At 41.8% G+C, this 25,858-nt stretch overlaps 1 protein-coding gene across 1 annotated transcript; it reads right to left on the bottom strand.

Annotated features, from left to right (window-relative positions):
• Positions 1-1,874: 1,874 nt before the first annotated feature.
• Positions 1,875-22,777, bottom strand: LOC128716137 (ras-related protein Rap-2a). The gene is made up of 4 exons (XM_053811058.1): positions 22,643-22,777; positions 4,742-4,879; positions 3,792-3,909; positions 1,875-2,082 (listed from the first exon to the last, which is right to left on the bottom strand). Exons 1-4 carry the CDS (start codon positions 22,775-22,777, stop codon positions 1,925-1,927), a joined length of 549 nt encoding a protein of 182 aa, XP_053667033.1. The 3' UTR covers positions 1,875-1,924.
• Positions 22,778-25,858: the final 3,081 nt, after the last annotated feature.

The following is a 25,858-nucleotide window of genomic DNA, read 5'->3' as shown; positions in this document are numbered from 1 at the left end:
TCCCTGTGTTCATCCCTTTTGACTGATCGTTTTCATTTTTTTGCTTAGTTTTAGGTTCCTCTTCCCTACATTTTCTGCCTACATTGCCAGCACTAGTTCCTCGATCTTCTAGCAGCCACGGATGTATAGTTCCCGTTTCGTGTGCAATTAGTATTACTCGAAGAGGAGACCAAAATCCTTCCCATACAGTGACAGAGGTGTGTGGGATAGATCGGGCCATTTTTTACTATCAATTGATCCCGTTTCTACCCTCACTGTTCCGGCCGATACACGTGTGTTTGTTTCTTGTTTGTTTTTCGTGTGTAAGAAAGAGAATTGGTATGTATTGTTTGTTGCGTGTTGTTGCAGTTTTCTTTGTTTCTAGTGAAATGTTACATTTTCTACCCAGCCTTTTCTGTGGTGCACTTGCAGTCTCTCATTCCCTTCTTCGTGTGTTTCGTGTGTGTCGTTTCCATAAAATATCATGTAAAAAGTTTGAGAACCATCTGCTGCTTTACATACATATGCAATGTGCCGTTTTGTTTTCCACCGTCTCTCTCTCTTTTTTCTACTATTTTTCCCCTTTTACACGCGCTCTTTCGTTCAATTGCATAATTGTCCAAGCTTTTTAGAGCCTTTTTTATTCGAACGAGAATTGGGTTGCTAGTTCTCCGGTACACAGAGAAAATATTTATATGTATACACACTATACCACATTTGCCATTGAGGTGAAAAATTGGAGGTTTCGATACGGGGAGGGTGTTTCATAAGTGTCCTGTGTGTGTGTATGTGTGCATGTGTGTGTGTGTGAATTGTTTCATCTTCCATTTGCGTTTTGTTTGTTGCTATATTGCCGGCTCGTCCTTCTTCTACACCGCCGTCATCCACATGTGTATGTATGTGTGTTTGTGTCGTTAGTTTTACTAATTAATTATTATCTGTTACATGTAATATTTTATTCCGCTTCTCCTATCCGTTTCCTCCTTCTTTTCTACTTGTACGCGCGGCACATTTAGTGCTCCCGCAGTGGATGGGCGGGGGGAGGCATCCATTTTGTGGATGCCGCGATACGATCTAGCTTACACACATTACATACATACACACAAAAACTAGAGCATTTACAGTTCCCTTCTCGAAAAACACGAATAATCTACTACTTCCCTTTGCATCCCCCCTCGAGCGGACATTTTCCCCGGGATCAGCTCCAAATGCCCAACATGCTACTGCATCATGCTTCATGCTGCACTGTCCCTCCATTCCTCTACTACACACACACACACACACGTGTTCCACCAAATGTTCATGCCTCTGTCCAATCGTTATTGCCATGCCGTGCTGCAGTAGCGTTCCGGTTCTCGCTTTTCTTCCCTATCCCGCAGGTGGTGCAGTATTGCAGCATCGCTATCGCGACACTACCTTGCTTACATTAAAATTGTTCCAAAAATTTGCTAACCAAAAGTTAAAAAGAAAACAAACGAACAAACGCTACCGAGCAGATCAGCTGGGCACACCTACAAGAAGCAGCAGTAGCAGCGGGTCACTCTCGAAACCAGAACAAACTTCGTTCGAACACTCGCTAATTTCTACAAGATCAGAGATTGGTGCACTTGCTTCAGTACCTTCGGAAGTATTCGTACTGCACAAATAAGCTACATTTGCTCACACCGCTACCAGCTGTTTCTGAGGGGGTATCTCTGGGGTCGAGCGAAATAGTCCTAACTTTGACTGCACCATCACTCGCTTCCTAACCCTTAAGCCGCTTTGTGTGTGTATGTTTTTTGCTGGTTGCATATGTGTGGGTGGTTGTTCCTTTCGGCGCGCTTTTCCTACACTTCCCACCTATCTTCCGGTTATGTGTGTGTGTGTGTATGTAGATGTTTCCTTTTTCTTCTTCATTAATTATTATTATTATTAATTAGGTTAAAAATTAGACTTAATGCCAGTTCTATAATAATGTACAACAACAGTAACTTTTCTTCTGACGCTTTTCGGAGGTCATATTCATCTCTCGGACGACGGTAGCGAAGACTTCGTTCACGTTGATGCGATCTTTCGCGGATGCTTCGATGAACGGACAATCCCACTGCTCCGCAAGGGCATTACCTACGGTGAGGAAAGACATCGAAAACAAAACATTAATTAACGTGCCAAACCAGAGTAAACAAATCGGTTGAATATCAGTAGCGGCTCTAATCATCGATTCGAAGTTCTTACATATTGTGTGTGGATAAAAAATGTGTATTACGTTGCGTTTCGTGCTGGTTAAAAAATATTTAACCACATTGCTATCAAAATGCCCTGCCATTGTTATACAAACAAAAACGGAAGCAGGAAAGACAAAACAATCTTTCTTGTACATACAATCGACTGTATCAAGCCATGCACTAACTAGTGATGGGTAAAGTTAATAGTAGATGAACGAAACTGGAGGAATTTCGCTCTTTTTCACTCCTTTTCATTTTGGAGCATTTTCAATCATTTTTGCTACTTTTCGTTCTTTTTCGCTCCTTTTTCTTCCTTTCGTTTTTCCTTCTCCGCTACGATCCTTTCACTCCTTTCGTTAGCTTTGCTCTATGTTTCTTTGACACGATGCACTTTTCAGATTGAAAATACGAGTGTATTTTTCTATTTTACTTTGTGTAAAACGTAATAAAAAACATTTTGAACATATCTGATTTAAATTGCTGTATATTCACAGCACAAGAAAACTGGAAACACAACATAATGCAACGGCTGATTTAAACCATTTCGCTAACCGACATTACCGGAAGCATCATATAGAGAAGAGCACAATGTATGTGGGGGTAACAAAGAATTATTTATAGCGCAACACATCATCGCACTCATCACGCAAAGCCATTAGAAATGAAACAAACACCCGGGCGGTATGGATACTTCTGCACTACCGGATTCCGGTACAAAATGTCCGATGACCGATGAAATAATTTCACTCGTTCGCGTGTGACGGGAGAGAGCAAAAAAAAAACAGAGCAAGGATCAAGGAAACGTGCGCAAACCATTTCCGCGTTACCCTTTTATTCACACCTGGTACGGCGTTGTGTGGTCAAGGGCATCGGATCGGACCTTTTATCCCCAGGAGATCCGTGAGGCAAGGGCGGGCACGGTACAACAGAGTGATTGTGCATGTTGGGCCGATTAACCGCCTTTATATTGGATGCCATTTTCTTAAGTGCATGGTGCAGATTGACTCAGCACAGCTAAATTTAGCTACCATTTTCCCGCTACCAGACCCGTGGCAGACGCCGAAAAGGTAAAAAGGGAAATAGATTTTTCATGCTAGTAACTATACGGCGTGTTGCCCGGTGTTTCATACAGAAGAGCATGTTTTTGGGCAGTGGAAGAACAAAACATAAATGTGTAATCAATAAAAAAACTTCCACATGGCTTTGCAGGTCGCTTCAGCTACACAGTAGAATAAACTTCATTAAGTTTACTATTATTCAAACTATTCTCTCTCTCTCTCAATGTGCAACCCTACATAACTATTAGAACATGAAGCGTGTGTGTGATTGCGTTAACGTACTGCGACGATGCTGATGACGCCGCCAGTACCCGTAATGGGTAACACTAACCGAAACCGGTTGGATTTTAAAATTTCTGAAGGCTAGCCGTGCTTTAGGCCAATTTGCTACACGCCCACTCGCCCTGTGGAACGCGTAAGAGGATTTTAAGGTTTCTTACGATTACAAACTTGGCTCATACATGGCTGAAGATTCGGGTGTTGTGTGATGGAGGAGCGGAATCGAACCGATGTTTAGAACATTGCGAACGTTACACGTTACACAACTTACCTTCCGCCGTGGACACTTCTCTTTGGCAATCTAAATCTAGCTTATTGGCGACTAGGAGGATTGGTGCTGGCTGACTACCTTTCACACGACTGATCACATTTCTCATACTTGCGATATCCTGTAACGAAAGAAGCGCGTTAGTTATTGGGATTTTTTTGGTTTTGTTCCGTAAAGTAAGGACAAATTTTAATGATCATTATTTCATAACAAGGCAAATCCGAAATTTATATGCTCACTAAACAAAACTCATAAATGCAGCACGTCTCATTGTCGAGCGCATCAAAAGGAAAGTTAATTTTTACTCATGAATTTATGCTCAACATTATGCGCCGTACTGTCAATATTTGGCCAACCGATTTGGTTCGGTTGGTTATTCTTGGTGTGATCGTGCGGGGGGGAGGTGGATGTGAGTGATAGCACTACAAAAAAAAGCCTCCCACAAATGAGGCGACAGTGAGACCAAATACCGGAGCAAAATAAAACGAACGACCGGTGAACAAACGGGCTGGTAACGGAAAAATGGTAAGGCTTATGCATAATGTTTGAGTGTAGCTACAATTTCCAACAAGTGGACGAACGGTTCTCAAGATGTACTTCGGAAAGCATTCACCGTCACATCGTAGATCAAAACGTCTGGCGCTATTTGATGGTGGTGGCAATGGGATTGTGCACGGTGTGCGAGATCGGAAAGAAAGGTATACTACGCAACATCACATCCATGGTAAAATATGTTTCTAAAGAGCATTTTTTCGTTGTTGCCTTTGTCCATCCCTAGCTCGTTTAGTGACTGAAGCGAACGCAATGCATTGGGAGCAGGGTTTCCATTGCTGTAAAGCTCGATGCCGGTGTATATGTGGCGTTATCCTACACCATCATGCTGCACACCACGGAGTACTTGAAATATATAAAAAAAAAACCGATTGTAAGACTTCTACAAATGTTGCACCTACCTGAAATGTCTGGTGGTTTGTTAGGGAATACATAACGATAAAGCCGTGACCATTTTTGATGTACAAGTCTCGCATCGAGGCAAACTGTTCGGTGCCCGCCGTGTCCAGAATTTCCAGCACGCAAGGAGAATTGTCCACCTGGAAAGTAAAAAAAAAGGGAAATAAAAGGCACAATTATTACAAAAACGTGGTTAAATCGATTTTTCGCTCCCATACTGCACCATCCCGTTGCTACAATTGACCCACAATATTTACCAAGACCGTAAGTAGCAGCATGTCATGTCATTCAATATGCAGCCAAATGTGGCTCCAGACTACGCATGGGGCTGATTTCTTCCCTACCCCCGGAACAGCGGAACTTCAAAAGCAAGTTGGCAGCAAAATAAAGGAGTAATGCTTTTCTCCCACATATCGAATTTCTAAGTTCTTCCCCCAACATCTATCACAAGCCACCCCCTTTTCCGAGCGAAAGAAATGTAATGTAAACATTCTGTTCGCTTGAGACACAAAACAATCATGCATGTAATGGAAAGAAAGGCAGTACCATTTGCCGGTTCTCTTAGCATATGTAAAGAATCCTTTTCATTTGCAAAAATAATAAGGGTGGTTCTGATAGTTAATCGTAACTGGAGGAAATGAATCCAATTTAAGTTGTTTTAAACAGGCTAAAATTACAGCTTTATTAGATGTAATGTGAGGGATTTTGTAGTAAATATTATTTGGCAACACTGAAAATTCAATTTAACACAGATTGCTGCTTTTGCTATCCTTGCTGCTGCTATTCGATATTAATTAAACAACTTAAGACTGTATAAACATTGATTGAATTAGAATTTTCATAAATTTTATTACCATCTGCTGTATTTGAAAATTTCTGAGATACATCAGATGACTATATCACAATTAGTGATGTGTACATTGAATCAGAATAAATGAATTAAATAAATATTGCTAGAGAGTGAGTAAATTGAAATCTCCAAGAACAGTATTTATAACTCGTTTGCGATTTCATGCATTTACAGCGAATTAAATCATTCGAAGCAACTTTGTTTGAACCCTACGCGTCTTCAACAACTCATAATTTAACTCATGATTAAGTTAACTGAAGGATTTAATTCTTCAGAGCGACTATTAACTCATGGTTTAAGTCTTTGATTATTTTATCCGTGAGTTATTTAACACTGGAGTGAGTTACTATGGGGATTGATTCTTCAATATTTTAAAGTTAGTTAGTAAATTTTTTAAAGTGAGTAAAGGTTTTTCTAAATTCATTGACTCATATTGAGTAAGATTTCCGATCTCTAATTACATTATCATAATATCGTTTCCAAAATCAAGTAACATGGTGTCAGATGATATCACAATTGTGACACTTGATATCGTAAATCTAGTATTCCGGTGTTCAACAGCTCTCATTTCATTGGAATATGATTGGAATATCAGTCATTTTGACTGGACTGTATATCCATACGGGTGACCATATTGAAGTTCCAAGATACGAATGTGCGATAGCTCAAGAATAGAGGTATTTGCTGACTTGTTTTATTCATAAAATTATTATACCTTTCCCCGATTATTCTAATCCAGCAAGCAAATTAGTTGATTATGGCGCGACAGCAATACTAACACCACAAGAGCCCTTATTATACGGCGCACAGCAGACGAAATATACAAAAAAAACGTCGAAATGTTACTTTAATAATTCACCATGTGAACGCGCGTCTAATGCAAAGCGCACACAACCACATTTCTTTAATGGTCCTTTTCAGCAAGCACATGAGAAAGAGGCCAAAACGTGATAAAGTTCAATTTGCCATTTTATTGCAATCCACTCAAAACAAAAGAAAAGACTGAACTTCAAAGTGCATGACCTGCTGAACCATTTGGTGATATTTAGGGTTCACGCGAGTTGCCACCAGATGGGAAATAAGCGCAAGTGTACAATAAATGTTCCCCACGCAGGAGCTTTTGCCTGGCAATCGAAAATAAATACCACCGCAGCACGGTGGTTTTCCGCTGCTGGGAAAATATTATTAAATCATGTACCATCCACTAATTACTCGTCGCTTCAGTCAACAAATATGAAAAATACAAACAAAAAAAAAACACACACACTTCAAAGCATGGAATTTCAGTACGGGAAAATAGTATGACAGGCTCCGGTAAAGTGCACGATTAACTTATCGTAAACTGTAATCCCTGCCAACTAACGATAACTACTTCAACTACTGCTTCAAGTTTAGTAAGTGAGTGGAACTCTTTTTTGAAGTGAAAAAGTTTCATACAGTACTGGAGCATATTTGTTCCCATACTTTGCCATCAATTAGTTTCAAATGTTGTGTCGGTAAAACTTTGAATGCACTTTAGCGTTATCAGCGTCCCCGAGATGCTTTCCTGTTGTTGTACTATAAATAAAGAATGCCCAAACAGCTTAACTATTCCATTCTCCAGTATCTGTAGCAGCATTACAACAATGGGGTAGATCACACTCTAAGTTAGAAAGCTTAAGCTTTAAGGCTGTATCTGCCAACTAATCCAGGTACCGGGCTGTATCATTCTGTACAGATTCGTAAAGGACATAGCATTTTGACATAAAGAATGACACAAGGGATCATTTTTGTAAACTATAATTTGAGAAAAATCGATTCAAGTTTAGAAAATTAATTTTAATTTCAATTCATTTGAAATAATACACAAGTCTGATTATTAAAATAATCATTTTCAGTTGTTTTTGTTTAAAAAAAATTGTTCAGTTCAAAAATTCAGCTAGCAAAATTCTTTGTTTTGACATTTGTCGAGCTTGGATTAGCAACGTTCATTGGGAAACCAATCTAATCCTTTTTTCATAGGCTTAACTTGGCTTGCCGTTTGTATGGCGAGCTGTAAGCGGATAAGCCTGGAAACGTCAAAACGCATACAAAAAAACTGGCTTAAAGTATAATTCCGGGAAAAAGCTATACGGAGCAGTTCTTGATAAGGAAAATAGTAAATCATATTTTCCACCGTACGAATTGTTGTTTAAAAATGATTTCTTAATGTATTTCTTCCGTGCTTTGGCTTCATTAAAGCTTTCCCCAATTACTTGCCTTCCAGCAATGTCGCATTGTGGGTGGACACGTGATCGAGATCGGTGCCATACCGTTCCAAGTTTCGGTTCAGTCGCTCGCTGCCATCGCCATCGTGGGTGGTAACTGCAGGACACTGTGTACAAGTACCTCCAAAAAACCCCAACTGAAGTGTAAGAGGCCAATTCGTCGACATCAGACACTGTGCGATGCGTCCACATTTGATTACGACCGCTACATGTACGGACCGCGTAAGACCTGTCCAACTTACCCACGAGGAGGATGAGTTTTTTTTCTGGGACGGTACAACGGTGTGTGCAGTTAGGGGATGCGAGTGTGTGACACACTTAATCCAGCGGAATCAAACGACCGGCTGCGTGGAACGGATGTAGCGCTTGTTAATGGTGCCGGTTTGCCAGACCGCTCGCATACCGTTTGGCACAATTACGGAGCGAATGCTGCGCTCTGGCTATCACAGCACTGGAGGGCGTGTGACGCTTGTCAAGGTGATTCCGGAGGTCCGGAGGAGCTAGCGTACGCAAACACATTGATTGGAATTGTTTCTTTGGGGGGGGAAACAAAGGCGACGCTCGCGTGGATCACCTGCCTGGTATACGCGGACGTGTTACGTCAGTTCGCACTTGGATTGAGGAAACAAGCGATGTGTAATTTATTAGGTCTGAGAGAAAAGACATCCGCGTTTTGGTCGTACACAGCGATGTCTTGCAAGCATCGCCAGCACATGACGGATAGATGGAATGACTTGTTAACGCCTATCGCAAGTGATAATAATACAATTTAATGCTTCAAATACTATTTTCCTTCACTCTTCAATGCTGGAATCGGACTGGAGCTCCGGTGTTAAGCCATGTCGTTGTGGTTGTTGCTATTATTGGACCAGCACCGTCACTACTCACCGTGCATATATTCTCCCATTTTTGGGCGGTCAATACCCACGCAATAGACCACATGCACGCCTATATATATTAAGATGAAGTCACCGAAATTATTCAACAAACGAAGATGCTTCAGACTCGCCTAGCGTGAAATACATTTGCCGGACAGGTTCGTGGTTGGTACGTGGGTGCACCGGTTACGACCATTCACCATTCCCCTTACACTCGGAAACGAAAAGTGTTATTTTTGGGTTAAGGCTACCCCAAGGTCAACAGACGGGCGACGTTAATGGACAGGGTTCAGTTTGAGGTACGAATTGTAACGCATCTATCTAGCCGCCCGCGCTGCAGGGTAGTGAAAGCGAGAGCCCACGCGGAGGACTTCAAAAACATGTTGGTGATGTCTAGCGCGATGGCTAGAAGCCGCGATGATGAGCGTCAATATGAGCCATGGGCAATGATATGTTAGTGCTCTCTAATTGCAGTGCTAACGCCATTTGCTTGTCGGTGTTGGTTGGCATAGTTTCACGCTTAATGCTACCGATACATCGCCCGCTGCGTACTATCAGACTAATTCATTCTGGAAAACGTAACGGAAACGTAACGTTAGCCAACGGTAATGAACTTATGGTAATTAGCGCTTGATTGTAATACAGTTTCTGCTGGAAGTCTTCAGTTTCCAAAGCTGGTACAGTCAGGTCTCTCTGAGGTAGTATCTCTCAAGTCCTCCCTAAGATGAACATTTTTGACAGTTCCTTCATTTTCAATACATTTTATGTCTCTCAAAGCTGCTAAGTAGTCGTTGGGATTTGTCAGTGACAGCTGCGAGATGGCTGCGTTTACAGAGTATGATTGAAGACTTTTGTCTGTTGAAAGTGAGTGCAAGTCTCTCCAAGGCGGCGGTCTCTTCAGTTTGCAGGCTAGAGAGACTTGACTGTATATTGTTTTGATACGAAACCCCTCAGAATGCTGTTAATTACATTGAACGCCATAGCTCAAAGAGAAGCAGCAGAATTCTAAGAAGAGCTATCTCAATTCCAACTCTCAAAAACTTATGTTTGCAGTGTTGTTTTGGAATGTCCTCATATCCTAGAGCTCAATACCCAGTCAGTTAACCAACTTCCTGTTGGACGCAGAAATTAAACTTAGAACCTGCGAACTCAACTGTCAATCTACAACCCTTCTGTGTCACTATAGTAAACTCCTCCTAAAAACGGCCGGTAACTAAATGCGTTACCTCACATATAACTTGTGTTGTTGCTTCTTGCTGTCTTTAGTTCGCAGTCAACGTTAACAGTTTCTGTCAATTTCCCAAGCGGAAGTGACAAACCTTCATTGGCCGGGACGTGATCGTGTGTGTAATATTGAATGCGACGACTTTATCGCTGCTTCACACAGACTCTGCGCCGCAAAGCGGGTTCCGTCTTGCACATTTCCTTACCCTCTTTCTCAAGGGGCTTCCGCCCCCCCCCCCCCCCCCCCCCTCGTTTTGTGTCTCGTAACGATTATTGATGGACGTCGTAGGAATGGAAAACGAAATCATCCTGGTTATTTATTCCATTTTATTGGCATTTATGTATTCTGCCGCGCTTGGCTAACCGTCACCCTCCATCATCCGGTGTATTCATTTGTCTGTCTGCTTTGTATGACAATTTAACGTGCTGTTCTAGGCGATCATTTATGTTTTCTGCTAGTTGGGTTTTTAATTTTTACGATCGTGTTTAGTGTGCTGATGTTTAGAAATTGGTGCTTTTAAAAGAATTAATGAGTCCCTTTAAATGTAATTATGTATAACATATGTTCTCTTTAGCATAATTCAGTGTTTGGAAAATAGAGCGATGAATCTCCACCGAGAATATCCATTCAAAAAAAAAAATAAAACATTGCAACAAGGGTAAGGGAGACAAAATTTCAGAAAATATCGTACACAAACGCTGTACACTTCCAGCACTTTGTAAAGCTTCATAAGCGCAACCGTAACGTGTAACGTTTGCTAAGCTGGATGCGTTTTGCTTCACTGACATTTCAATTGGCAATGATTTCTAAAAAAAAACCCCAATCACTTTCACATCACTACCGATGCGTGACCAACAGAACAGTGCCCTTGAACAGTGGCCAAACTATATCAACCACATATCCGCCTTATTGATGCACGAGTCCCAACCCTCGTGATTCTGGCAATATTGCACACTGTACATTAGAACTACCAAGCGTTTGAGGAGTTTTTAGTAATGGTCACTTTGTTGACAATTTCAAAGACTTGAATTATGTTTTAATATTTTATTTTTGGAGGTCGTACAACTACAAAGTTGTTGCGCGTCATAAATTAATTCCAGTCAAAACTAGCTCCAGGCCCGGTTGTTCTAGTGTTAAAGCTACACTTGTTTACGCGCATGAGAGATTTTTCTTAAGAAAGCAGCATCAACTACGCGTGTCTCAAAACGAATTTATTGTTTCTATACATTGCAACTATATGGAACATGTTTTCGAGCAACAAAGTGGGCGACCAGTGTCCGCGGGGATGGATGTCACACACTCTGCACAGTAGTGTTAGCATTTGGGTAACAGAAAAAAAACTACATGTACAATACACTCTGCGTCACAACAAGCGAAGGTCGACAACTTGCCGTCAGTGACAAGTGACAAAAGTGGCAAAGATCGACAGCAACGTGCAGTTTGTGCGTGTATGTGTACGCTTGCTATTTCGCAGACTCGCCGTAGAGATAACTTGGACCGGAGAGGGGTCTCGATGGGTTTGGACTTGATCAGACCCCGTCGTGCATTTGTTTCTCCTCCTTCTGCGCGTCCGATAGAACCGCGATCGCCAATGAACCGTGTACACCCTTCCCGAGTGGTGGTGACCATTCGACATCACCACACACGGAGAGCGAACAGAATGGAATTGCGCTGTGCACATATGTTAGCCACCGTCAACAAATCGGAACAGCACATAGAGCTCCAGTACAGCGCTAAACCAACACACATACGAGGCCCCCCCCCCCTCTCCTTGTTGCAGTAAATATGACGGGTTTTATTTACATCATAAACATATCACTCCGAGTTACTCATCAACCGGATATCTCACGCTAGTGGGACTGGCACGATTCATCTCGGTGAAGCAACAGGAAGATCCACACAGACTCGCGATTAACTCGCGTATGGAATCGAACAGTCAACAACCTCAGTGTTGCGCAACGGACCCAAATGTGTGCCACTTTTGGGCTGTAGTCGATGACTACCGATTTCCGCGAAAGTAAATCTTAATCATTCGTGTGGTTTCACGACCATGCAAACTGATAGCGCAACAATGGGTAATATAATGCGATAACCAATAGCATATTCTGAGAATCTTTCACAAACGCTCAATGACGCATAACGTGTGATAGCGAGCGTGCTATTAGTGGACACTCATGTAGGGTTAGCTAATAACTAATAAATTGATTAACTTTCGTTTCAAATCTTTATGACTTTAAATGGCGAATGCAATTCATTTTTTTTAAACCTTTTCCCTAATATTGGTCGCGATCACACTCTAAACTACTTTTTTGTTGTTGTATGCGTTTTGACGTTTCCAGGTTTAAGCAAGCTGTGTTATGTTTAAAGCATGGGATTGAATTCTTAGTGTAACGTTTGTCATTGATTCGTTCTCATGTTGAATAGTTTTCTTCCTGCATAAGTTATTACAGGGTTTTTTAGATGACAGAACAAAGCCAGCGCCTATCACAACAAATAACATTTCAACGGCCTTAGAAGACACCACAACCCCAGCAGGCATAGTTCAATGCAAGCACATGATACCACAATGGCAGCACAGCTTACCACAAAACCCGTATGAAGCCAAGTACGATCCGACCAGTATAAACGCGCTGTGTATTTTAATAATCAGATTTATGTATTACTTTAAACGAATTGCACTTAAAGATACGTTTCTGAACTTAAACTGATTTTTCTTCAAATTTTGGTTCCGAAAAAATGATACCAAATGCTATGTCCTTTTCGAATCTCCTTAGAATGAGACAACCCCTGGATTATTTGGCAGAAGTCGGCTGATAAGCTTAAACTTTCTAGCCTACAGTAATGATGCCCTCCGATAGCCCATCTCATACAATGGGCGAAATAGCAGTATTATAACCAACTTAATTTTAGTAAAAACTTGCCACACGCATTATTCGCCACCTGATCACCTGCACAAACAAAACACGTGCATGCAGCTTTCTGTGTGAGAAAGAAACCCACTTGGCAGCGCATTCGTTATAAAAACATCCTGCTTTTGGTGTGTTCCATCGCTGGCTAAGGTTGCCCGTCTCCATCTTTCTCTCTCGCTACCAACGACCGTGACATGACAGCATCGTTTGAACTCGTTCAGAGACACAACACTCGCAAATTGCCTCGGGAGAGTGAAGCGTTGCAAGCCAGCACCTACCTCTAAACTGCCGAACCACACACACACACACACAGCCCAACCCGGCCACTATTATGTGCTGGCATTAAAAACCGCAGTGCTGGAGGCGAAACTACTAATTTTGAGCGCCCGATCAACCAAACCGCCTTCTTGCGTTCGGATGCATTAGAGCCACAACGCAGCATCAAGGGCAGCAGCAGACGGGATATAAAGCCGTGGCGCGAAAAAAAAATCCCCAGGCACGAAAAAGAAACCAAATGGGGGTTGCTGCTCACCGGAAATGGAAATTTTTCCCATCGCCTGTTTTTTTTTTTTTTTTGGTGTCCATCTTAAGCAGTGTGTGCCTGGCGTACCCACCATCACCTTGTAACGAGAGTTGAAGTAATTGAACCTCGAACCAACCACACAAAAAAACTACGGGGAAACAAATTGTGAGCTGTATCAATTGTAAGCTAAGTTTGTGATTGACTGGAATGTCTAATGGATGGTGAAGATTCCAATTACAACAAGACATGCGATGGTAAAGGAAAACATTCTGTTGGAAATACAGGTGAGAATATTTTTTCTCGCTTAACTACATTTGAATTTCAGTTCAAAATTTACCTTTTGCTGTTAATTATCTTCGGTTTAATTTTTTAATTCCATGTCTTTCGCATTCGGCTATCTGCTGTGTTGCAACGGAATGTCCCCGCACTTAGTATGGGATGTAAGAATTTCTCAATGACACCGCAACGGAGCGATGCATTACAGTGACTCCCCCAGTGACCATATAGAACTGGTGATCACTTTCGTAGTTGGCAGACACCTCCATGTCATGTCGCCGGACGAGACTTACGGATTAGGTATGGCATGCATGCAGAAATAGACATCTAGGCGAGTGTCATGATAATGATGGGCACTACTAACTCTGCGCCAGTTGCTTGCAAGATGCGTTGCACGGTACCAAACTGAGCACACCGATCGTTATTGCGTTATTATAAAGGAGGTACCTCTAGTACGTCCTCGTGATACGCGGATTCACCGATAAGCGAATGTCGCAATTCAACAGCTAAGTTTGCTTCTTTTTTATGGTCTATTGCTGAAAATTTTCTATTTTTGATCATTCTTTTTGGAGCTTAAATGTTTAATCTTACCAATGATTACCAATGAAGTCTCTCTAACCTGCAAGCTGAAGAGATCTTGAAGAGACTTGCAGCTTTGGGAAACAAAAGCACTTGGATGGTATATCATTTCTGTATGGCAAAAGCCTTCAACCATACTATGTAAACGCAGCCATCATGAGCTGTCATTGGCAAACCCCAAAAACACGACTACCTTTGAGAGACTTCGGTGTAAAAACATCATGCGCAGCTTAGAGAAAGCCATGTTAGGGAGACTTTGCAGCTTTGAGAGACATAAAGTGTATTGAAAATGAAGGAACTGTCAAAAAAGTTCATCTTAGTGAGGACTTGCTATCTTTGAGAGATACCTCAGAGAGATTTGACTGTAATAAGATATTAGTAACTTCCAGTGTGAGTAGCTCCAATGTAAGAGATAGAATTTGTTCTTGTTCAATGTGCGTATTGGTTAGAACAAGACCCCTATTGGACACAGGCCCGTTTTATGAATTACTCAATGTGATATGTTACCGACAAGTTTTACGATAAGGGAATTCGGTTCAACTGACAATTGTACACCTACGATCTGTCCAGTGTAATGAAAACAACCTCCGCGTCCGAGACTATGGCGCATATAGTACATACTATAAAGTGTGTTTGTTACGACCCCGCCAATATGCTAAAGCCCCGCCAAGTATCAAACACACCAACACCACCAGCGCCGCACTAATCTTGCACGTGTCCGTTTTGTGTGCAGTAAATCGGTACACTTTCATCCAGCAGCATCGCGCTACACTTTAACGGCACGGCGTGTTATGCGCTGCTGCTCTGGAATAGCATCTAAAATTGGGACATCATTCCCTCCTACTGGCCTGCTTTGCCAGCACCTGTGACTAAGCTGCAGCGAAAGTAGTGTTGATGGTATCAAGCAAAAGTGGGAATCTTGGCACCAAAAAAAAAAAACTACATCACATAGAGTGGGACACATTTTCCAACGCGGTTTCCATGTTGCCAACACAAGGCCAAGACACAAGACGACCCAGAGCTTTCATGTTGTAACGGCGAATTGAGCAAAGGTGTGGTGTAAATGTCATAAAAGAAGCAAAGTATTATTAATTCCTTGGGGGGTAAGCGTACGTTTTACAAGATTTTCTTATTAGCATCATTTCAGATTTTGCTTGACATTTATTAAGACGTAATATCGAGCATAAGAGCATAAAACGAATATATGCTATACGACGCCAGGTCGTATCGATTTATTTTACCAAGCAGCTAGACAGTCAGTCCTTACTACCGGTCCGGATGGGATTTTGTCTCAGTCCGAGCCGCGCCAGATTATTTAATTATTTGCGGCAAGATACATATGCAGCTCCAGTGAAGAGTCATTTGACTCATGAGAAGACTCTTTTATCTCAATAAATGCATGAGTCTCTGAAATTTCACACATCTTTGGAAAATAACCATTATATACAGATTCTCGAATCTCTAAATTCACTGGAATCTCTAAAAACCTTGGAAACTCTTAAGAGTCTGGAGTTTCTAAGGTTTCAAGAATATCTAACGATGTATGGTATCTTAGAAGAATTATAATTGGGAGAATAATCATTTCATTAGCATCTGAAAAACACAGATTTCTGATTCATATGATGGATAAGATCGGATTTTACAAAAATGGCACTAAAGCACAGCAATGATCGCACAGTTTCCGTAAATGGTATTCTTGAACTTGATGACAAATCGCGAATTAACTCCCACAAGAGTTAACTCACAATTTAAAACGTGTGTTATAGGTCGCCGAGAAGAGTTAAATCGCGAGTTAACTAACGATTTTAATCATGATATGAAAGCCGCAGCAAACTCCCCGTTGCTTATTTGAAATTATTGAAATCTTCAAGAGTGAGTATAAGAGTTAAACCTTCATTCTAACTCTTCAACTCGGATTTAAATCCTTAAAAAGAAATAAATTTCCCATCTGCACTAAGCATAAATCTTTTGTGTATATTTTTCTATACGAATTCAGACAATTTGCGGCTTTAATTGACAGATTGACAGTCTGTCAAACACCTCAACTAGCGAGACAGAGATCTCACCAGTCGGTACACCCTCATATCCCCTACTCGTGAGGGTCCCGACTGTAATACATTTCTGTTGCACACAATGTGTACGGCTGTGGCTGCATCCAAACATAATGAGCGTTTTGAGCAGTCAAAACTCAACCAGCACAATAGGGGTTTTGGGGTGGGGAAGAGTAGCGCACAGCGAGCCAAAAGCAGGGTACTACTTAACAAAATTTTCGCGTTTCGCTTTCTTCCTTTCTACACACCTCTAGTTATGAGTTCGCTTTTTGTTTGCCTCCCCGCATCCGGCCATCGTCAGCTTTTTATCGAGCGTTACCCATATCCCCACCACCGCGGGAGGAAATTTTCACCACTCGGGCGCGGATGGAAATCCCTGCCGATGCAAAATCAATTTCACTGATGGGTAGTCACGGTGAAATGTGTTCGAAGTTGGTCGGCTCTCGTTGGGACGGTGCTGGATTGTGTGTTTTTTTCTTCGTGGCAAATCCAACAAAAGCTTTGCCCGGTTGATAACTACAACTACTTAATCACCGAGTTCATCACCGACAGCAGTTTCAGCTCTGTGTTTAATGAGTGATTTCATTACCGTACACGCGGCGAAGAAGTCGTGTATGACTTTGGCAGAGGTAAGATCATTGATTAACCAGAGGATTTCAACACACACGAAAAGAGGAAGCTTGTGGCCGGTTTTTCTACCAGATTAATTAAATTAGCTAACGAATACTTCGATGGTTCTTTGCGTATCTACCAAAACCCGTGCATTGCTGGGTACGTACTTCGGATATGCCACACATGAGGGTACGCCCGCCATGCTGGGCTTAAAAATAACGCAAAAAACACACGTTAAAACGGCTAACTGTGCAACACTCAACGTTGCATTGAATTTATTCTTCGGGCCAATAGCGTCTCAAGTGGCTCGTACTCAAGTGGCACAGAGGCATTACTTCTATTTTTTTTTTTCGCAAACCACGTGCAACCGATATAGGCTCTACGGAATAGCTGTATTGTAAAAAAAAAAACGACTGGTGGCGTGTACGGTTGCGCGTTTATTTATTTTTTTACGGTTTCGGTTGATTGTAAAGCTTTTTCGCTCCGCGGCAGGGGGCTATATATGACGTTCGTTTATCCAGTGTTCGAGCACTATCGTCACATAGTTTCGTTCGGTGGTGCGTTGGATCAACAGCACATTTTACCACGTATAAATTTTGGTAAATAGGTTCGTTTGGTTGAGCATCGCATGCAACGATTTTGACGAACATCTGATGTCAGCAATGTTGTCCCAGTGACTCCTTCCTCTTTCAACAACATTCAGTTTAATGGACATTTAAATTCCACAATTCAACAATTTCAATTCGAATATGAGTAAAGAACGAGCATTATTAACATCACAGTTCAAACCTTCAGATAATCTTTATTGTGGGGGGTGGGGTGGTGGTGTATTGATAACGGGGACGCCCTTTCTCCACCTACGGGTAAAGTAAGCCATAAATAGCAGGCCTAGAGACCGCTTGAGGTTGTTGTGCCGATAACGAAGATAAAGAATCTTGGTTGTGACAACAGGCATGCAAACATTGCTGTTTTACATCACTAAACCTATAAATAACCAACAGCTTTTGCAAGTTACAACTAAAAGAATTGCCTGAAATGAATCTACAATCTGCGTCTTGTAACAAATGCAACTAGCGGAAAGATATGATGTGAAACTAACACTCCCTTTTCACACGCGGAAAACCGGCCCCAAACAATGATTTCCACATAAATCACTTTCACTTAAGCAGCTGGACCATACATGCGAATGAAACAGGTGACAGAAAATTCTCACTTGAACAAAATGGAGAGAAAGAAAGATGTCAAATTTCGACACAACATGACCATTTTGCAGGGGTTTTAGTTGGGCAAATAGGTGTTGGGTACTGATCCAGGAAGAGGACATAAATTTAGACTAAAAAAAAATTACTATATTTAATTTCAATTAATTGTAATAAAAGCTCTGTTTTATCAACTTTCAATAGAATGCGCATTAAATAACATGCGTATTGCATTAGTTACAGCATCGGGAAGCACTGTTTGTTACGCTTCTAAGCCACATGTCTCGTAGAGACATACAAACTCTCCAACGCTTGTACGATGGCAGGAATAAACACTAACGTTACATTATTTTCTGTTCTTCCACGTATCAGCCCCGCAACACATGTATATTTGAGCGGGTGCTTGGGCATGTTCCATCATGGAACCACCGCGGCCATTCATATCATCCCATAGCAACACAACAACACTACCTTTGCACCAGCCAGCTACCAGCAGGTAGCAGGCCCATTTTACATTCGCCACCCAGTACCTGTTGGCGGCTTTTCCGGTTGAGCATAATTTTCTTCGTCTTTCAAGCAATGAAAATCCGTTACGTTGAAACCAGCAACGGCAACAACAACACGTTACACTTTGGAGCCAGTTTTCCCTGCTTTTTCGCTGAAGTATCGTGCTATCTCTCTCTCTCGCTCTCGCTCTCTTTCTCTATTTCTCCTACCTCCAAAAACAACCTTCCTATCCGCCGATCCACCATATTCGTTCCAACTGCTGTTCAAAGCCTCCTAAGCTTTAGAGAGAAAAAAAAACTGGTAAGGTGCAAAACAGTGGCTTGGTCAATTGGAATGCTATGCCTACTGACACGCTACCCACATAGCCCGGGCGCCACACGCAGCTGGTGCTGGTGGCGTTGATTTGGTCTACGCGTGGGGGGGTGGGCGAGCTCATTGTTTAATACTCACACGATGGGCGACCCTGTTTTAATGTACGCCCTCCCCCTTCCCGGCATCGCAACGATGCAATGTGAAGCGCGGTTGGTCTCTTGATCATTTTCGCACGTTGCAATTAAAGTTGTCTGCTTCGCAACATTACAATACCGTACCTTAAGACCTCCAATCGGAGGGAAAGCCATCTGTATAGAAAGGTGACACTGAGATTATTGCGCATGGGGAACTGAACCATTCTTTGAAACTTCTCAAAAGGAAGGAACATTTTTGCCATAAACCACACAAAAAAGAAGGAAGCTACCCGAGAGGAAGCAAATGTTTTGTCAGCAATCATATACCCGAACAGTCACCGTTCTACCTTTGGCTGACTCGTCACAACGACATGATGACGCGTCACTTCCCATGGGGACGCACACATTTCCCTTTTCTCCAACGCATGACCCGAAATAACTGGATCGCGTTATAGTCTAGTCATCGCTACGCCATCTTAATGAGACCAATTATCGAACAGGTCGGCAAACAAAGTACAAATTCCCCGTCCCCGGCATGCACAACGGCACAGCGCGTACATTGCTTTTTCGCGCTTGATTTTCTGTCAAATACCGCTTAACTCATGTCCCGCACGAGTGTATGTACCCACAGTCACAGGGCCGGAAGAACCATTCTGAACCATTCCGACGAGAAAAGGTTAGAAAAAGCACGGCAAATATGCCACAAGAAAAGTTTGCCCACGGAGCGTAACATTCATATACAGTGGTGGTCGATGAAATAAGTCAGTAAGTATATTTTTTTAAATAAACATACATATTAATGGTTCTAATGTTCAAATGAAAGCAATTTTTTGTTCAATTTTCTTTTCACTTGAATTTTTTTGTTTTCATTTAATAACAATTGAGCGGAAATTTGGTAAGAAACTTTATATAAGACTAATGGACAACATTCGTGAGCGTGTGCGCAAAATTCAATCATAACAAATCGGTTGAAAAATTCTTCTATTTCTAAGCAATTTTTTTTAAATTTTGTGTTATTGTGCTCTTTATCGGTATAACAATCTCTAGAGGTCTAGGACTGCCATTTCTGGCTTTCTTTGACTTTATGTACCCGTAGCTGAAAAGTCAGTCCTTTGTACGGGAGATTGGTCCGGAAGGGATTTTGGACCGATCCTGTCGAGTGAAGACTTATACAATTTCTTTTAGTTAGAACGGGTATGCGATTGTCGGACATAACTTTGCTTTCCTTGATTTGAAATATTATTTACACAAACATAAAACACAAAAGTTTATTATACTAAACATTGGGCCTATTTAATTGTTTAATTATGGTTTTATAAAGCAGAATGTATGTATCAATGTTATTAAATTAATTCTACGATTCAGTAACAAGTGTTGCCTAATGGTAGATAAATGATTGGATGTTCTTATATCAATGACCACCACTGTAACATACAGCACAATATCGTCTATCGTCCGCAAAAAGATTTAGATGGGATGGTGGTGTGTCTCGGAACTCGACAATCTATGAGTTCGATACACTCTGATCCGTCCAACATACCATTCTGGCGTAACTATGCCCCACCAGAAGGATGATAGACGTGCGGCTTGCGCCACACAACTACAAACCCTACAAACAAAAACCTCGCCACATTACTATCCCAAAATGGTGAAAGGCACCAACAAGTCGTGATGGATATGGCGTTGATTTTAACCGCGATTTACCCCTGTCCTTCCACCAGCACCGCATGCAATGCTCGCTATATACTCCGCTAAAGGTTCACAAATTGGCGAGAGGCCAGAATTTTAATGAGGATGCGCGGTATGTGCCCTGCCATCAGTCGACAGAATGACTCCATATCTCCAAGAGCGTTCCAAGCTTCATGTAAATTAATCTATGTACGTACGCTGTCTATGTACGCTCGGTGCAAAACATTTCCAGGCTCGCATTGCAAACGATTCTACGATTATTGCATATTTTCCACCGCCACAAATAAAAAAAAACACGTTGTTCTGATAATACACTCTTCTCCAAAATCTCGCTTTCGGCGCTCTTCTTTACTATATTCGCTTCGCGCGACCCCCTAGCCAGGCAACTTTAGAACGCGGGACAATAATCGAACTTTGCCCAGCACAATCGTAAATGTGTTTATGAGGAATTACGAGAGCGATAAGAATCTTAATGAGTAGATGTTTCCTCAGACAACGGTTCCCGACTCCACAGCTTTTCGTTCTTCTATTCTTCGTGCCGGTCGGTCTACGCAGCACACCATGGCGGTACGCTCTGCGACCAGAGGTCTTTGGCATTCCCCGTGCAGCTACACACTCGGATGTGCGAAGCAATAGCCGAGTTGCTGTTCCATGAAGACCATAATTCACCTTAGCCACCGGCGGTAACGATAGCCTCCTGACATTCTGGGTTCTTCTTCGCAAGCACAGCACCGGCCCCAAGTGAGCTCCAACCGTTCACCGTACCAATATGTTTGCAAATGCGTTGCTCAAGTCCTGCTGCTATAGACATGTTCGTCATCCAACGACAACTAGGCGGGTGTAAATTCGCGTGAAACTATTGTGGAGCGTTGCATAGCTGCATGGTGTGTACACCTTTTTGTTAAGTAGCTGGTCCAACTTGACTTTATTATTTTTAATTAAGATCATGACACTCCAGAGATGGCAGCATTGGGCTTGAACTTGAACAGCTATAGGCACATCATTATCATTCAACACATCCATTTGCTCCCTTTCTTGTGAAAGCTAGGTAAATGTTCTGCTGCTCATCTACTAACGCCAGTGCAGTCAGTGTGCTCCGTAGTTTGGTGGATTTTATTGAGCAACAACAAATCGCTCTTTCGTTGTGCATAATACAACTTCCACTTTGTGGGGACTTTTTTGTATTCGTTGTTTTTTTTTTAACTCCGTCCGTTTCGCCGTGTTCGATTGCTGGTAGTACTAGCGCTGCTGATGGTTTGTTAAGATTCTAAAAAAGAACACAGTGGCGCGTCCGGTGTGGCATTGCGAAGCGTTAGTTTTATTTATAAAACTATCCCAACGCAATTCCGTGCCTTTGGTGAACGCTCTGGTGCATTGGTGAACGTTTTGTACGTGTGTATGCTCCAAATGGGAGGTGCATCGCACAGGAAACAGGGAACCCGATGGCCGATACGAGCAGTGTCACAAGATTTTAGAACCTGTATGCTTAACAAAAATATCGTGACAAATTCTTGAGGCTAAACACATTTTTTTACAGCTGAAGGAAAGATCCAAACGATAGTTGATCGGGAAAAGTAGTTTGACAAACCGTTAAGGTGATCTGTACTAATGATTCTTAACTCCCTTTTTGAGGATCCATTTAATGGGATATTCCAGTGAAATGGGAGTATCTTGCTTAAGACTTGCTATAATTTGAGTTCATCGCATATTATGAAGAAAACCTCAGATAACGTTCAGTTTACGACCCTTGAGAACCTTGAGACTACAATAATCTCTTCAAACTGTCTTATTTACTTAACTCGGATTATTTTTTCTTATTGATAATAACATAGTTACCCAAAATCAAAGCCAATTTATCTACCATATGCGCTAATTAATTTTCTTAAATTCTAATGCTATATTTGTAAGCTTACCTCAATCTCTTTTCGATAAAAATCCTCGATGGTTGGATCGTATTTTTCTATAAAGCAGCCGGAAACGAACTGCACCGTGAGGGCCGACTTTCCCACCCCGCCAGAACCCAGGACGACCACCTTGAATTCACGCATTGTGGACGAGTGAATTATTTTCTATTTCTGACGATTTAATATTATCCGCTTCGCACTTGATTTGCAGCACTGTACTCAGGTGTAGCACGGGGCCCGAGATGAACCTTTAGCTCCAGAACACTCACTTAACACGTAGCAGTGATGTTTTAACAACTCCAAACATTCCTTTTTGTTTGCTTTGGGAAATTGTAATTCACCAGGAAATCATTGGCAATTTGCTGTGCGCAACAAATAACCAAATGTACTATGCGAACGGAACAGGATCTATGACGTATGCCGGAACATTGAAGCTTTTGCACACTTCGCACCGGCCACTTATCATTCTTTTACCATAATTTTATGGCATTGACAAGTTACTAACCACACACACACACACACGCTGAAGAGGGTATGCAATGCACCTAAAAGGCCTTCTGTAACCGCGGTGTACACTTAACAAAACCCCGAAGCCAATACGAGCTTTTCGTAAATGGATATGCTTTTCTTGATCACACCTTAGTATAAACGGAACCAGTGTACAAGCGATACTAACATTTACACCTCACTCACACAATAAACACACATTTAAAACCACAGATAATGGTAATGTAGCGGAAAACACTATCGGGCAACAACAAGCACACGACACAAAAAAAACCCAGCACGGAATGTACTTGTTACTGAGCGTGATCGGTTCGCGATCACGAGGGTATGTTAATTTGGTGCGCTACACCGGTACGACCGGAGATCAAACGACACATCCGAACAGCACGTTTAATATTTTCATACACTAGATGTGTGAAAGAATGCTAGCGTACACTGTGGTGAAGTAGTAGCAGCCGCTCAAAGGAAACTTTTGTATTGCTTTTGCTGATAAGAGACGATTTACGTCGTGTTGTTTGCACTGGTACACGCTGATACTTCCTCCAATCAATTTTAACTTAATTTCACTTTCCGCTTCTGTTTTTTTTCCTACCGGAAAGTCTAGAACAGAAACATCCTTACAATTGACATTTGATCAGCTCGATGGTTGCATTTAACGATGATATTGCTTCAGGGAGTTTCACCTCAAATTCCATCTAGTTAAAAGATGATACGCTATTTGCGAAGATAAAACAAATTTCCAATGGATTGCTAGTTGTATCTTGAGCACTGTGTGTAGTCGGTTTGAGCAATGTGGCATCAGGATTGAGCCAGATACGTTGAGTAAGACAACAACAACAACAACAAAACAATAGGCCTGTTTGTTTGCGAAATGTGTTGATGTTCTAGTGTCCCTTCCTTTTTTTTGTGTACAGCACTCTTCTCTACACCATGGTAATCCTGCCGAGACTGCAGTGCGGTCGATGCGATGCTTCACAACAAGCTGCAACTGGAACGATCTGACTGGCGAACCGATTGTTTATGTTTGTTGCGTGCCACTCAAAACACTGTTGCTGCTGCTTCTGGGGTGAACGTATGTTTGTGACGCTTGCTTCCACGCTGACGATGGTCAACTGCATTCTAATTATCCTATTCATATTCCATACATGCGCCGCCTTCGTTCCACATGGAATTCACACCAACACACACATAACATGCACGGTCTATGCACGGCCGGGAGATGGGAAGCATAATTTCCGCCTCTTCTCCATATGGGCTGTAAGAATATCGTCCGTTCGATTGGATTAAACTAAGCACACGCTTGCCTCGCGAGCAGCAACAATCCCAGCACCTGCAACAATAAAGGGAAAAGGAAAGGCATGTATTAAAATAATATTCTAGACATAACACTGCGTCTCGTACAGTCAAGAATCAGAAGTCAATCAACTCTCTCACGCATAACGCTAATAAACCCATCACCGCACCAGCAACTTGATACCAACGGATATGGTACTGTGCACCACCATACGGCATTCATTGAGCACTCCGTTCAGCTTGGCCCCCGTAACACATACGTACGTTACATTCGTCCATTGCAAGTGCTTCCACCATTAGATTCCTTTATCATTTCAACGTCGCTCAAAGCGAAGCTAGGCAGGACTAAGAAAAAAACAACATGGAATTAAAACCGAATGCGCATCTCGACTTGTACTGATAACGCGCGCCCGCATTTCGCAAAACATGTGATGCCATCCGAAAGGCAAGTCCGATTGTGACGGTGCGATCAGCCGTAATCTAAAGAGTAGGTTCTTCCTGGAAGACGTTTGCAGCAATCGTTGTTAGGTATGTTGAAAGAACAATCGTTTAATCACTATCGTGAGATATACATATACATATATTGGGAGGCAAGAGAGTTGTAATCTCAGTGACAGTGCAGCGAAATTATCAACATTTGTGTTTTTTTGTCTCCTTGAGGTTAATAGCACTTTTTCAAATTAATACTGTTGAATGCGTTGAATGGAGTAGAGTTCAACGTTCTCTAATATTTTAACTTCACAGATGGCATATTTATGCTACGTTAAAGTTGAATTGATGTTTGGAAAAGCCAAAAATATCATTAATTTAGCTTTTTTTTTAATTTTAATGATGCTTTTTACTTCTTCAAAACTTCAATAACTAAAAAATCATATGCTCGAGTTACTCTAGCAGCAATTGGGTATCTTGGAAAAAAACGACAATGTTCGACTGGAATTCGACTCCAGTCTATACTGATCCGGATTCAATCATCTTGATTCCAAATTCTGTTTTGAAATCCACAACAATGTAATGTAAAATACAAGGTTCGTCCCATGCTCCTTTCTGATTCGATTCTGGAATGCAATCCTTGAACGGGTTCTGGAATTCGATTCTTGTTCGAAGCAATACGGATTTATTCCAATCTTGAATCGTCTGGATCCCACATTCCGAATTCGGGATTGATATTCTAAACCAAATTCCGGATTCGGATCCTTCAGCATTAAGAAGTATCAGAATCGGAATTGGGCAAACAAACATCACCGCTAATTCTGCTTTTCAAAGGTATTCCAGACTACAAGGCGTGAATCAGACTTAACAGCAGATTCTAACTGTCTTGTTGGTTGTCGTGTTTGTGTGACACGTACACTATGCAGTCTGCACCTGCAGGAGCACCTCTATATAATTGGCAGGCTTCGTCTTTGTCGCATGTCTTCCCCATTGTTG

This window comes from Anopheles marshallii, chromosome 3 (assembly GCF_943734725.1).
Source record: "Anopheles marshallii chromosome 3, idAnoMarsDA_429_01, whole genome shotgun sequence".
In the NCBI taxonomy this organism is placed as follows: domain Eukaryota; kingdom Metazoa; phylum Arthropoda; class Insecta; order Diptera; family Culicidae; genus Anopheles; species Anopheles marshallii.
Note: the sequence above shows the minus strand (reverse complement) of the source record. Positions and strands in the feature narration are given on the sequence as shown.

Coding starts and splice junctions, on each gene's coding strand:
- LOC128716137 (XM_053811058.1), bottom strand. CDS start 22,777: ATGCGTGAATTCAAGGTGGTCGTCCTGGGTTCTGGCGGGGTGGGAAAG. Junction 3,910..4,741: donor CAAACCACCAGACATTTCAG/GTAGGTGCAACA, acceptor CTTTCGTTACAG/GATATCGCAAGTATGAGAAA. Junction 2,083..3,791: donor AGAAGTGTCCACGGCGGAAG/GTAAGTTGTGTA, acceptor TCCTCACCGTAG/GTAATGCCCTTGCGGAGCAG.